The sequence below is a fragment of the Lycorma delicatula genome, chromosome 1 (genome assembly GCF_047948215.1).
Source record: "Lycorma delicatula isolate Av1 chromosome 1, ASM4794821v1, whole genome shotgun sequence".
NCBI lineage: Eukaryota > Metazoa > Arthropoda > Insecta > Hemiptera > Fulgoridae > Lycorma > Lycorma delicatula.
The window spans coordinates 375,683,418-375,699,177 of NC_134455.1; the positions used below are offsets into that span (position 1 = coordinate 375,683,418).

At 34.0% G+C, this 15,760-nt stretch overlaps 1 protein-coding gene across 2 annotated transcripts in view; it reads left to right on the plus strand.

The window, feature by feature from the left end:
- LOC142318450 (uncharacterized) overlaps window positions 1-15,760 on the plus strand; it is a 120,348-nt gene that overhangs the window by 97,305 nt on the left and 7,283 nt on the right. For both annotated transcript variants that reach the window (XM_075355036.1, XM_075355035.1), the window contains 4 exons: window positions 2,610-2,679; window positions 6,494-6,601; window positions 9,355-9,455; window positions 10,760-10,881. In XM_075355036.1, coding sequence (XP_075211151.1) covers window positions 2,610-2,679; window positions 6,494-6,601; window positions 9,355-9,455; window positions 10,760-10,881 — 401 coding nt within the window. The remainder of the gene's footprint in view (window positions 1-2,609; window positions 2,680-6,493; window positions 6,602-9,354; window positions 9,456-10,759; window positions 10,882-15,760) is intronic.

Consider the following 15,760-nt stretch of genomic DNA (forward strand, 5'->3'; position numbering starts at 1 on the left):
AGCATGGAAGCAGATGCAATGCTCAGGAAGAGACGGCCAGTATACTGGTGGAACGATGGCATTCCTGCAATGAAAACGGAAGCCTGTCGGGCTCGGAGGACCCGTTTACGACTTAGGGGGAGGCAACGGGATGGACAGGCAGAAGCTGAAGAGGCCTTTCGACAAGCGAAACGACGGCTCCGGGACGAGATCAGGAAGGCTAAACCGGAAGTCTGGGACCGCCTGACTGAGGACTTGAACAACGACCCGTGGGGGAGGGCTTACCAGATCGTAATGAAGAGATTTGGTAAGCGACTCCCTCTCCTGTCTAGAGATCAGACCATGAGGGCAGTGAGGAGTCTCTTCCCAACTATGGATCTGGACTGGGAGGAGATTCCGGGCGCAGCGCCCAGGCCTTTCACGGAGGATGAACTTCGACGGGCGGCCGTGAGGATTAGTCCACGAAAACATTCCGGGACTGGATGGGGTCCCTGGAGTTATTATTAAGAACCTTGTGATCCATCATTCCTGGGCCGTTATAGATGCGTTAAACGAGACCCTGGCGAGAAGAAGTTTCCCACGATGTCTGAAAGAGGCTAGTCTGGTTCTGATTCCGAAACCACGAAGAGGAGACCAACCGAAAGAAAAGTACAGACCAGTCTGCCTCCTTAATGAGTTGGCCAAACTTTATGAGCGCCTGATTGTAGAACGATTGTGGAATGAAATTGGGGATGGTGGAGGGCTCTCTCCGACCCAATTCGGTTTCATAAAAAGGAAATCAACAGTTGACGCCATCAAGTATGTGGTAAACTGGGCCAGGGAACGGGCGCCCGGCACCTGGCGCCGAAGATAGATTCCCCTTGTGGTACTACTGGACGTGAAGAACGCGTTCAATAGTGTCCCATGGAGGTAATTGAACAGGCACTGCCGGCTCCGGGACTGAGCGATTACCTGGTTGCAACGATTCATGATACTATCTTCATGACAGGAGAGTCGTTGCAAACCCATCGGGTTGATCTAGTGGTGAACGCGTCTTCCCAAATCAGCTGATTTGGAAGTCGAGAGTTCCAGCGTTCAAGTCCTAATAAAGCCAGTTATTTTTACACGGATTTGAATACGAGATCGTGGATACCGGCGTTCTTTGGTGGTTGGGTTTCAATTAACCACACATCTCAGGAATGGTCGAACTGAGAATGTACAAGACTACACTTCATTTACACTCATACATATCATCCTCTGAAGAATTATCTAAACGGTAGTTACCGGAGGCTAAACAGGAAAAAGAAAGAAAGAAAAGCAGAGTCGTTGCAAATACGGAAGACGGGGACGTGGATTATTATACGACGTGTGGAGTTCCAAAGAGTCGGTGCTAGGACCGCTTTTATAGAATCTGGTATACGACGGTCTCCTGAGGATGAAAGTCCTGGAGGGAGCAGAGGTGGTTGCGTATGCCGATGACCTGGCCTTGCTGGTTGCCGGTGGCTCAGAAGGGGATTTGGAAGACATTGCCAATGTCGCAATAGCAAGGATTAGTGGTTGGATGTGTTACACAATTCTTCTGGGTTCACGGGGAGTTCGGCACGTATCTTTACAAATTTAGGTGACGGGACATACCACACTGTGTGTAATATAGCTCACTGGACACCCCGGCACACACTTTTTTTGATTGTGCCAGATGGGCAGGCCACCGGCGGCTGTCAGGCCTGGAGTGGCTGACGCCGGACAACGCGGTAGAAAACATATTAGTAATCAAGCTTTTGGCATTACCATTTTCAAGCACACCTAATGCCTTCCATGTATACTCAACCCCATGAAATCAGTCGGCAATAAATGTTCAGAGTTAGATTTAGTTTTGTGATTACCTCAAAAACTGAACCAAAGAGACTGTGGATTTTGGATCAGTTCTTTTTGTTGACAGTTCAGAAACTGAGCTACAAACACCAATAATTTTAGGGTTAAGATACTATCCATGAATGTTATGGACATTGATCATTATGGGACTTTTTAAAAAGTTGTGTTGCAGAAAGATATTGAATGTTCATCATAGCAAAGAGATATGGACTATAAACAAAGAGGATGAGTCATAGAACAGAAAATGTTTAAGGAAAGCATTTTGCAAGAAAGCATATCCATTTTTAAAAGTATAAATCAATCGTATTACGATTGATTTAAGTTCCCAAGACAATTTCCCATATTTCAAGGTAAATGCAGCATAGTAGCAGCTGTAGAAAATATGTTATCGATTTCTCCTTAAATACTGAATCACACAAGTTTGAATTTAGCTGAAAACTTTAGAACTGCTCTCTGATGATTACATAACATGAACAATAATTAGTATTCTCATGACATTCATGAGATGGATTGAGATATGAACCTTTCTGAATACTTATTAGAATTTTTCTCTAAAGAAAAAAAATCTCTGCTCCAAAAAATTAATGAGCCATTACATTGTACACTATATACTACTGTAAATGTATGTTTAAAAGGGTACTAAAATTGAATATAATATCTGCATTTACACGATATCTTCAATTTTAATTTATGGGTTCTTTGATAAAGATTTTGCACTATCTACTCATTGAAGTTAATTACTAAACACATACTATATTGTATTTATTTATTTTAAACAGATCTTGCTGAGTTGCAGTATTATTCATCAGCTGCTGACCAACGAGTAAAACGAGCACCAATGAAAAGAAGGTTTGTTAGTTAAATATTTTGTTTTATCAGTTTTTGATTACTTTAATTTGCTTACACATTCCTTTCTGATCTGTGCCATCTTCTTACATCTGTTTAGTTTTTATTCACTTTTTATATCCTGCTCCTCAGTTATGTCCTTTAATTTAATCTTTAATTTTCCATTACAATATTTGCTGTTGACGTAATCAAGGATACACAAAGTATCCCCTCTACTGAAAGTGGCCACTCCTTTGCTGGCACATGTTAGACCAGCCTGACCCATGGCTTCTGATAGGATGGCTCCTCTACGGTTAGTGGTACTGCAACCCCATTCTAGGCATTGGATGTTGAAGTCGCCAGCCACTATGCATGGATACTCGCTGCCGAGGACGACTTCAGTGAGTTCTTTCACCCTCTGTTCAAATTTATTGATATCTAGGATCGGTGAATAGTAGCAGCTGAATATCCTAAACTCGGCAGCATCGACCCATGCAAATCTACGACTCTGGTCTGTGTTCGAAATTGCTACACTCTGCCCCACATGGATAATGGTGGCATCTCGGCAATCATCTTTAAACCATTTCCAATTTTCAATGACAGCAAGATAAGATTAGGTTCGCTAATCGACCAGGATAGCCTCTCTTTTCTTGGTAGTAGCCCACAACAAGTTGTGAGCACTCCTGTTTCTGTTTTGATTAGTTTGGAGTATTTTCATTTTGGGGTTTTGTCACACTTCTTGCTATCAAAGTTGTGTTCCTCCATTCCACAGTTGAATCTCTTTGTCCCTGTTGTGCACTGATCCTTGCCGTGTCCTTCTGCAAATTAAAGCACAATTTGGACCAGTCTGACCCTGCAGTTGGCTGCCCTAAGTCTTGTTGACCAATACCTGAATCATCTCTCTTCCGTAGACCAGAGAGATACTCTGCAGAAGACCCAACCAATGCGGACTTGTCTTCTTAAGAATGGCTGCCACATTACCAGCAGAGACAGTCATGGTCGCAACTTTGGCAGAACCAAAGGCTGGCTTGGTCGAAATGACCTTTACAGGTTCACTAGTTTCTAGAGCTGCTCGCATATCTTCTTCAATTTCACTGGTAGAGGTAACCTCATCTATATCTTTGATTAGTAGGTGGACAAGCCTCTCTTGCCTGCCACCTGTTGACACATCCACTTCCTCCAATTTGACAGAAATGGCCTTTTTGAGTCTCTCCGCGGCATCACTCTTGGAGTTAATCCTTTATCTGAAGGTCTTCTTTGGGGCTCTTTCCCACTGAGAGGATCTCTTCTGCATCCTCCGCCACACAGGACTTCATTTGCCTCAGGAGGTCTGCATAAGATCTTACTTCTGCTTTCACTACAACCATTTGGTTGGAACTCCAGTTGTCTTCCTTTCATCTTAACCACGAGCTTCTTTGTCTGGTCAAGGATTCTCTTGAAGTATACTGTGAATTTTGTTTTAGACCTCCAGCCATGATATTCCACAACTCTTCTCGTGGTTTGCTGTATTTTGTCAGCGACTCCACTCCTTGTTCTGGTGTTTTGTTTCTGGGTCATACTCAAATATCCAAGATTCATCACCAGTAATAACTTTTTTTTTAGAAAATCAGATTCAGTTTCAATTCGCTCTAGAAGATCATGGCATACTTCCACATTATTGTTTTTCTGTTCTGTTGTTGTGTTCTGTTAAATTGAGACCAGTTTTGCACAAACTTTTTTCATGTCCAATTCGTTTGTCAAAATTTGATGGACTGTGGTATGGCTCAAAATCAATTGTTCTGCAATCATTCTGACATTGTCTCAACATTGTCGTCACTTTTTTACATTAATGGTCTTCCAGATCGTGGATCGTCCACAAATGATTCCCAGCAATCTCAAAATGCTTTAAACCACCTAAAAACTTGGGTTCGTGACAGAGCATCATCTCCATACACCCTTTTCAATTTTGAAAAAGTTTCAGTAGCATTCTCACCAAGTTTAGCACTAAAATTGATTGCACAACATTGTTCATAATTAATATTACCCATTTTTGTAATACATAACAAATACTTGTTTCACGAAAAGTTTGTTTACATCTCACATGGCAACAATAGATTAAAAATATTAATACCTAACATAATTCAGCTGTTCATATAACCATATGTTAACTAGTAACTTTACAGTGTTGCCACTTTGGCTGCCAAAAAAACTAGTCTCATTACTTTATTTACAGACCTTGTACTTCAAACATACAAATCAACGCATCATCCATTTTTATTATTGAGATAACTCTAAGAAAGTGTTCAATAATTGTTTCTGTTTCGTACCATACCAGTATGACATAACAAGAAATAGCTCCTGAGTGTGATGTTGGACTAGCGATAGTGAATGCTATTTTAAAACAGTTCAAAGAAACTGGTTCCTTTTCACCTCAAAGGAAAGTCAAATTTGTTTGTAAAAGAAAAACTACTCCAACACAGGATTGAAAAAGTAAACTTGATCCAAAATTATCTCCTGTAGATTAAATTGAGAGTTAACAGCCAGTGGATCAGATTTACACATGAGAACTGTTAGATGCTGACTTCTTGCAGTTTAATGGGAATCTTGTTGGCCAGCTAAAAAGCAACTTTTAACACCAGAAATGTCCAAAAAATGCTCTTGTGGGCCAAAGTACATGCTAACTGGCCCAAAGAAGAATGGAAAATATATTTTTTCCAATGAATGGTAGTCGCAATTTAAGTCTGGGTCTTAAACTCAATTTTCAGTTGAAAATTTCAACCCAATTCAAAATTGGGCTTAAGTTCCAGATTTAAGTCCAACTGAAAATTGTTGGGCAATAATCAAAAAACGACTCTCAAAATTGAAGTGTACCAAAAAAATTTACCTCATTAAAGCACTAATTTCGGTATGGTTTCATAATGAAAAAAATATATAATACAATGCCAAATTGTATACATAAAGTAGTTAGAATAAAGAAGGACATATTAATTACTAGATATTTACAAATTGTACAGGTATTATTTTTTTAAAATAAATTTAATTTTTATTGAATAGCATCTGTGTTCAAATTAATTTGGATGCCATTGTGTATTTGCTGAGGTGAAAACTGAAATTGAGGTTTCAAACAATTGAGAGCAAAAATTATGAAAAGTGGCTACAAATGTCATGAAATAAGAAAGAACCTGTATATAAATTTAAAGAAAGTACTTTTTCCATATATTTTGAAAATAAAGTATATCATTCAAAATATTTTTGTAATTTGAGATTATTCATTAGAAAATTGCTCAAATGAACAGTTTCAAAAATTGGTTTGCATCCTTTTGGAGGCTATATTAGATTGTAATGACATCATGGAATATTTTATTAAGAATACTTTTTTTTTATAAGATAAATATTACTCAAATTAATGATCTCTTAAGCAGTAAAAATTTCTTTTTAACATGGTGTCATAATGATACATTGTCAGGAAGGCATTGGAAGGTATGTTGTATTGCCATAATAAATCCTAATATAATTTAATTAAATTACATGACAAAGTAACACGACTACTTTAACTTTTTTAGCCTGTCTTACAAAATTAAAAATTTTAATATATTCTATAAAAGAACTGATGATAGGGGCATCTGCAAAAATGCTTTAATTCTGCTATATGCAATAAAATATATCATTACAGTAAGAATATTTTTCTTAAAAAATTGTTACTACTTAAAATTGTTACTTAAAATCATGTAAGTCATGATTTCATTAATTTTTATGGTATTAACATATTAATTACTATTTTTATAATATCAATATATTAATTATTATCACCAATTAGAAATGAATCCTATTCCATTATTACCGTCATTAATTTCAACAGGAGTTTACCTCGAGTAAGATCAAAACGTGATTCAGAAGTTGATCCTAAGGAACTTCTATTCTGGCTTGCTCTGTGGGAAGGAAAACTTGGATTGAAAGGGAAGAATAGGTAAGATATTTATAGATTTGTAAAGTAAATATATACTTTCATATTTTTGTAAAGTAAAAGTGAAGATTCACTTTTTTCATTAATTTTTTGAACAAACTCTTGATGAAAGAGACTTCTTTAATTACACTTATGAAGAAACTTAATTATAATATTATATACAAGAGAATTATACTTGTAATTGGTTAGTAGGTTTTATAAAAATTTAATCCTATACATTTATAAAATTTCAGCCACATAGATTGCACTTAGAAATATTATTTACACTTGTCATATACCTGCTATTACATTTTTTGAAGTGGATTAGTTTATTTATTATTTTTTTTTAATTTAATTTTGAAATATCTATTTCAAAAGCTTCTCAGATTTAATTATCAACACCTCCTTCAGTGGAGTTTCCAGTAACATTGTTGTTAATGTTACAATTTGAAGCCAATTATGTATGTAATCAAATAAAATATTGGTTACACATATCTATGTTATGTTTCTTCATTTAGTGAGTGTTTTGTGAAATTTAGTATGTGTTTTTTAAATTTTATATTATATAAGTGTGTGGATTTCTTAGTTTTTACTAGCTGCATGGCGCGCCTATGCAGCTAGGACATCCGGACGGGTTGTCCAGGTGGGTCGCGTCTCAGAATGGGATTATTAGGTGTCCAAAATTGATCACCTCTTGTGTAAAAATATTCTTTTCTTTTAAAAATTTTCTTTTGAATAATGAAAATTTATATAACAAAAGTTAAATTAGAAATTGATACAAACGAATCGGGATTTTCCGCTAGTGATCGATAAATTCCGGTGCCTACTTTTCGGTAATAGTTCATTACTTTATGAAGAAAAACAATTGCATAAATAAATGAAAAATATGTAAAAAAAATTGTTAAAACACCACTCTTAAATTAAACGCAATAAAAGGTAAAAAATCATTTTAGCACGGTGTCTCAGAATGAATTTGACATCAAGGTTTGATGGTGTTATTTAAGATTATGTGAAAATCATAGCTTAAAATTAAAAATTTAATGTTTTTGCCAATGTTTTCTTATGCGTGTTTGCACGCTTGGCCCACTCTTTAGGCCATTCATCACGTATAAGAAAAAATTGGCAAAAATATTAAATTTTTAATTTGAGGCTAGGACTTTCACATTATCTTTCATATCATAATAGAACTTGTCAAATGCATTCTGAGATACCGTCTTAAAATTATTTTTTACATTTTAGTGCGTTAATTTAAGAGTGGTGTATTAAAATTTTTTTACATATTTTTTATTTTCCACTTACTTTTTCCTATCTACAGTATTTTAAAAAAAGACAGTTACTATGATTGCAAGAACTAAACAGATATCAGCGTATTTCATTCTGGCTATAAATTAGCATCAATATTGTAGCTTCTCAAAGTATAACTGTTGCAGAAAATTTCTTAAAAAATAAGGAATAACTTAGCTTTGAAAAAAAAAAAACATGGGTTTCAGATAGATTCTGTGTTTACATTTGGTTGGTTGAGAAACTTGGAGAATACATTTCTAACTTTCACTGTATGAAAAACATTTTTTTAACTGAGTAAAGAGGTCAAAGTTGTGGAATGTTCTGAGAGAAATGGGTATACCAACCATTTAATTAGGAGTGTACAGAGCTTATATAAAAACACACATAAGGGTTAAATTTCAGGGATGCATTTCACAAATAAAGAGGAAGACAGATCAGCTGTAACCAATACTTATGCAATCTGTATTTAATGATGCCATTGCATAGTCGCAGAATCAGATAAAATTTAAGAATGACTTACTGCAGTTTCAGTTAATGAAACTGATATGTTGATGTTTGCCAATGGTCAAGTAGTTCTTGCTAGTACAGAGAGTAATTTACAGCATGCAGTTTTCTCCCTCAATACAATCCTAAAACAGTAGAATTTTGTTATATCTGTTGATAAAAAAAAAGTTATGGGGGTTGTTGGAATAGAGCCAATAAGAATTAAATTAGTCATATTCTGGTAGAAAAAAAGATATTTAATTACCTTGGCTGTCTGTTGTCATACTGCTATGATAATGATGTAGATAAAAAAATGTACAGATTTCAATGGCTTGCTGTAAAATAAGGAGCATGCTAAAGTACATGATCAGAAAAGAGAACAAAAAAGAGTGAATCAAGCAGCAGTATGTTGTTGCTTGAAAATATCAGTTAACTACAAATTTACAGGAAAAAATAGTAAATTTCAAATTGTTATTATCTCATTGATTACACAATTTTCCACTTACAAAAACTTTGGGAAGTAGATTTAATTTAAAACATGGTAAGTTTTTTATAAAAAGAAAAATGGCAAAGCATATGAAAAGAAAACATTAATATAAGGATCACCTCATGATAAAATGAGTGTACTTTCTCTGAGAATAATGATGTTCACTTTATAGTTAACACATGTGAAGAACAGAGTAAAGGAATCCCTTATAAAAGGTTGAATATCATTTTATTTCAGTGGGCTTGACACACTGATTTTTATCTAACTCTATGGTTTGTTCAGTGAAGAAAACAGGAACTCCTCACTTTCCATAATAAGAAGGAGTGCTTGTTATTCTGTTAAGAATAATAATACAATTTTCAGGAGTGACTTGTGTCAGGTCACCTACAGTTGATAATTTTGACACTTAACATTTTTACAATGTTTGCACTCATTTCATTCATTTGATCTTTCTTGTTAAAATATATATTTGAATACATGTTCAAACTAAAAAATAAAATAATTCATTCATTCATTTTTTCAGAGCTGGTAGCTGGAATAATTATGGGGCAGATTTTAATGATGTAGACTGGACTGATAATATTGAAGAAAGTCAAATACCAGACAGTGATGAATCACACAGTGGTTTGTAAAAAGGCTTTTTTGAATAATAACTGTTTTAATACTGAAGTGCATTTTAACTAAGAGTGAATAGGTAAAGATTAGTTCCTATCATGTTTTTCCTTCATATGAGTACTTTTGTTCCTCTATGTGGATATTTTTTGAAATAAAAATGTTAGAGCTAATGGTTTATGGAAAGAAATCAAGAGAAAGATTAAGAAAATGTTGAGTAGATAAAGTGAAGGGAAAGGAAACTATTAGAAGGACAATAAAGAATAATAATAGCTGATTTTTAAGAAGAATGGTGAAAGAATAGATGTTAGCACTGACCCCCCTCATTGCTTGATTGATTAAATTAATAAAAAGACTACTGAAGAAGAAGGACAATGATGTCTACTTGTTCTCCTTCTCATCATCAAAAGTGCCAGTTATCAGGATGTTAGTTTTCAGGTTTATTACATCGAATAAGCTTTGAATTATGAAGTATATTGATGTATTATAACACATTTATCTGATCTGTGATGGTTTTTATTTACAGTTTGTGTTTTTCTAAAACCTTGTTCATATATCTGTCAAACTTTATTCATGTTTATGGCTGGAACATTTGTGTAATTTATAACATGAATTATAGAATTACAGGAGAGCTGAATGTATTTCTGGAAAGACATGAAGTGGAGGGGGGGATTATGGTGAATTTATTTTAGGAAATTTTTTGTGTTAGGTATGATGTGATTGGATTTGATTATAATTTTTTTGATGGGCTCTAATCCTGTTTAAAATCTGTAATGATGTTCATAAAATAACATATTGGAATAGATAGGTATGTTTATGCCAGTGTTAATAATTGCTAATGTACATAAGGAGAATATGTACATATTCTATAATATGTTACATATTAAACTTTACAGTTGAATACAAAAATAATAAACAAAGTGGGCTTTTTTGGCACACTTTTGGTTCAGTCAATTCAATCAAAATGGGAGGTGCACAACTAGATGTTTCAACAGTCCTAGGTCCAAAATTTCAACATCCTCAGCTAATTGTTTTTAAGTTATGCGAGATACGTACATGCATACATATGTACAGTCGTCATGCCGGAACTAGTCAAAATGAATTCAGGGGTGGTAAATATGGATATTTCCATTTAAATCTGAAAACTGAAATTTTTCGCATTCACAATACTTACTTTACTTTGTACAAGAAAGCAAACAAAGTTGGAAATCAGTTTCATAGTTGTCTAGATTACTTGTTTTGATTGTCAATAAATATAATATATTGAACTATTTTAGAAAAGAATTAAGTGAAATATTAAATTGTTTGTTATGCAGGGGAATGGTTGGATGGCCCTGTAATTCCTGGTGAACACCAACTAGAAGATGTTCCAACTGATATTCACTGGGGTTTTAAAGACAACAATCGTAAACGATTCATGGTCTCCAAGAGATATCAGGTAGGAATTAAAAAATGAAAATGTATAGTGCGTATGATGAATACAAAGCTTGCTTGCACGAGGCAGACAGTCATTGTGCAGAGCATTATTACTCTTTTCTCGTAATATTAGGCTCATTCAGAAACTGAGTAATCTGCAATATGATGTGTTTAACTATATTCTTAAATAACAAAAATTCTTTCTACAATTAAAATTTATTATTTTGTTTAATTTCAGACAATTTCTTTAAAAATATTTATCGTGTGCTAATTGACATGTTTAGTGAGACTGTTGTTTAAATGGAGATGACTTGAAGTATTATTCTTTTTAAAAAAAATTGCAGTACTCAGTCAGCCTTGGGAAAAGGAAGTAAAATGTTTACATTTAATATCACATATTGTTTAACATTTCCATGTGTATTTATTTTTATCATTAACATGTTTTTGGCATTCTTTTTAATGTGTATGTGTACGCATTAAAATCAATTGACAGAATTTAACAGTTAATTGTGATTAACGACTGATTATAATGTTCTGATTTATACAGAAATATTTTCCTTTATATTTAAACCTCCTTAGCTTATCTTATACAAACTTTATCCTTTTCTTACTAACATGTAGTTAGCTATTGTATTTCGCTGAAACCGGACATAAAGTTTACATATTCATTATTTAAAAAAAATTGTTTAATCCATTTATGCCGTTTATTTAGTTTTGTGTTTAATTTATTTTTTCTTGATGAGTTCAGCCAGCAGAAGTGCCTTAAAAAAAGGAAGGTCAATTAAGAGTGGGGAAAGGTTAGCTGTAGCCAGTGTTTATGATAATTTCTTAAAAACAAATCCTAAGGACAGTATTAAATTCTACAGCTGAGAAAACTTCTCAGCTGAGCTACTGTGTTTAGAATTTTAAATGAGCGAAAAATGAACAGGATAATCATACCGCAAAAAACAAGTTAAAGAATTGTTTGTAAAAGTAGCCATAAAGTTAAATACAATGACTTTGTAAGGAATGCCATAAGAAGGACATTTTACAATTATTTTATGGAAAACCAATCTCCAGCCATTTCACAGGGTGTTGGATATGTTATGGCTGGAGTGGTGGGGGTTCGCTAACTGCAGTGCCTCCACAGTCAGTGTTGTTCGAGACCTCAACCACAACTGAGTTCCAGCCAGGCTAGCGGCAGTCGTATCTTAATTTACCTTTATTATTAATGTACAACTATTGATATATTATTTTTCAAATTTCATGTTAACATCTAGAAATGGTGTATCTTATTTATGGAATTCAATTATAGTCGTAGTTAGTTTTTCATTTCTAAACACTTTTATTCCTATCTTAATCATCGGCACCCTGTGATATGAACCTTATATGAGATTACAGTCCATTCATTACATCTTAAATCACACATAGTTTTTTTGGTTCTCCAGGCCGGATGTCAATTATTCAGAATTATACGGTTGTGCTAAGTTTGTGAAAATTAAAAAGTGACATTATTAATAAGTACTGTTTACTACGCTTCGGGTAATCCTGGATTGTCCATCCTTACTTATCGTCTACCGTTGCAGACTTGTTATTGCAGTCGTCATTACGAGCCAAAACATATCGAACACAGGGTCTTCTTAAATAAATAAAAAGAAAAAGCTTCTTCTTAAATAAATATCTTTTGCAACTTTCTTTCCTGTTTAGCCTCCGGTAACTACCGTTTAGATAATACTTCAGAGGATGAATGAGGATGATATGTATGAATGTAAATGAAGTGATTCTCAGTTCGACCATTCCTGAGATGTGTGGTTAATTGAAACCCAACCACCAAAGAACACCGGTATCCACGATCTAGTATTCAAATCCATGTAAAAATAACTAGCTTTACTAGGACTTGAACGCTGGAACTCTCGACTTCCAAATCAGATGATTTGGGAAGAAGTGTTCACCACTAGACCAACCCAGTGGGTCACCAACACAGGGTCTAGTAGTAGTAAATATGACAGTAATCTTCCCAACTTCAGTTTAAGAACTTTCTATCAATTAGTGAAATATTGGATTTGTTTTCAGAAAAATAAATTGAACATCTGTGATGATTAAACACAATGATATAATTTGCTGGTGGCATTCTTAACCCTTAACTGAGCACACAAAGAATAGTCTCACAAACAGTCGTATGGGGTCATTTCTGTCTACCACCTTATATGTACGTAAAACTTTAAAGTGGTATTAAACATGAATTCTTAATTTGTTACTTTCTTATTAACATTATTTTGAAACTATGCAACAAAATTTAACTGTAAAAAAATACCTATATTCATGAAATGATAGTTACAATAATCAATTCAAAAAAGATTAAATGTGTAAGAAGTCAAAAAAAAATTACTCCTTATCTTCCATGCATTCTAAACAAATAATATTGGAGTGGGATTTGCAAATAAAACTTTTGCAAAAGAAACATTTCTGTGATGGTTTTTTCTTTCCTTTTCCTTGGCACAAGGAAAGCTTCAGCTATTGAAGTAGGTTCATCGCTTGAAAAGGTTGGTTTATCTCCTAAATGTAATTTTATTTTTTTTTTAATGGTCTTAGGATGTTTTCCATTTGATTTCTAAGGTTTATATGTTTTTCTATTAGACTTGTCCCCAGTATTCTCAAAAATCTTCTTCTCTGGATCAATTCACTTGGGCCTGCATTGTAAATTACATAGGTATTTATAGCACCTACTTTGAGGAAGTGGAAGAATATTGCTAAAGGCCATCTGTTGGTCCTTTGGTCAACATTGAAATTAGTACACATCTGACCACTAGTATCCACCCCACCTTTCGTGCTATTGTAAATTGTTACAATTTCAGGCTTAGCCTTATTTCCACTAGATTAATCAATATTTGCATTGTCAACACTAGTAATACTGCCTCATTTTTAGCAGGGATATAGAAAACCATGGTAATTTCTTCAGTAAAGCTGAATATAATGCTGCTTACAGGCCTTACTTTTTGTGGTAGAAAGCTGATCGGGATTTCTCTTTTATTTTTTTGGAGAGTGCCAGCCAACGTAAGTTTTTTATTTCTGAAGAGGTGGTGGGCTAGTGGAACACGTGTACCAGTTGCCTGTGGTGATATTTTGGCTCAACTGATCCAATCAGTCTATCCACTACTGAAGAAGCTGAATTATCATGATGGTAAGGCCCCTCCGGCTGTGTCTCCACATAAATTTCAAGGTTGACCAAATATGTCGTACATGCATCAACTACTGCAAAAACTTTATATTGTATCTTTTAAGTATTGCCGAAAATGGCATCCTCCTCTAAAAGGTATAAGCTGTTCGTCGATGATCAAAAACTCAGTAGGGCTGTAAGATTTTTTTATAATTTTCTTTTAAGCATGTGAAAAAGAGCCTCACTAGAGCTAATTTGTCCACCTTGCTTCTCTCCTCCCTTGTGTGTTTATTATCAAATCAGAGGACTCTCAATAAAAATAAATATTGTTTACTGGACATTGTAATGTGGAATATGTTGATATCTTCCCACAAATCCTCATAATTTATGATGTGCAGATCTATGAAGACCTTCCAGAATTAGCTAGCTCAAAAATGCTTCTAGTTCCTCCCTGTTCAAATTTTTCGCATCCCTTTCTCTAGAATATATATGTTTGATGTAATTTATGTATATATTAGTACTGTCTAGAAGCATATTGATGATTTTATCATCAAACATAGCATAGAAGGCATCAAGAACCAAATTAACATTTTTTGTATATTGTTTCCTACCCGGTAAATGCTTGACAATATTGTGAGATATTGATCTTATGGCTTTTCGTGGAAAAATTTTCTTTCATTTTATTGATTTTTTACTCACATAAAAGTTTTCAGCATCATAATCATTATCACTTGCTTTGTTTTCCTCACCTTTATACAAATAAAGGTTATCAGAATATTTTATTACAGTTATATTTATAACTGTTGTAATAAGTATTACAACTGTTGATGTTTATTGTAATAAACATCATCATTAAATAATAAGCCTATATTCTACAAATTATCATAATAGCTCATGAAATAGTTAATAAAATATATGATTTTGTGAAGAAAGAAGCTATAAAGTTAGGAGAATTAGAAAATGGCAAACATTTAATATGGTTTCAAAAATCCGAAGAAGAACCGCTGCAGCTTGTAGAATTTCACCCACCAGGTTGGTCTAGTGGTTAACTCATCATCGCAAATCAGTTGTTTTCGAAGTCGAGAGTTCTAAGGTTCAGATCCTAGTAAAGGCAGTTACTTTTATACAGATTTGAATTCTAATCGTGAATACTGGCGTTCTTTGGTGGTTGGGTTTCAATTAACCACACATCTCAGGAATGGTCGACCTAAGACTGTACACTTTATTTACATTGATACGTATCATCCTCATACATCCTCTGAAGTAATACATTAGGTTGGTTCCGGAGGCTAAACGGAAAAAGAAAGAAAGCTTGTGGGATTCCAGGATCATAAGTTCAAAAACTCCAAAATGGTGTGATTGGTTCTGAAAAGATATCTTGGTAGTAATAACACAATGTTTTTATTGTCAAATATAAAAAACTTAGCTGAGGAAAAATGAATTAAATGATTAAGGATGATTGAAAATCATATTGCAAACATATAAAAAAATCTGAAACTGAGTATAAGATGGAACCACTAATCAATGAAATGATGGATAAATTGACTGTTCAGCGACTGTTCTGATGAAGAGAGAAGATGGTGAACCTACACAGTTACTGGACTTATAATGCAAATTTCAAGTGTTAATAATAATAATAGTAGTACAGTCAACAATGAAAACTATCGTACAAAAAATAATTTGAAAATTCCAAATAATAAAAAATTCTAAATATTGTACAATAAATTGTACATCTGATTTAGTGTAATTATATGGATTCAATATA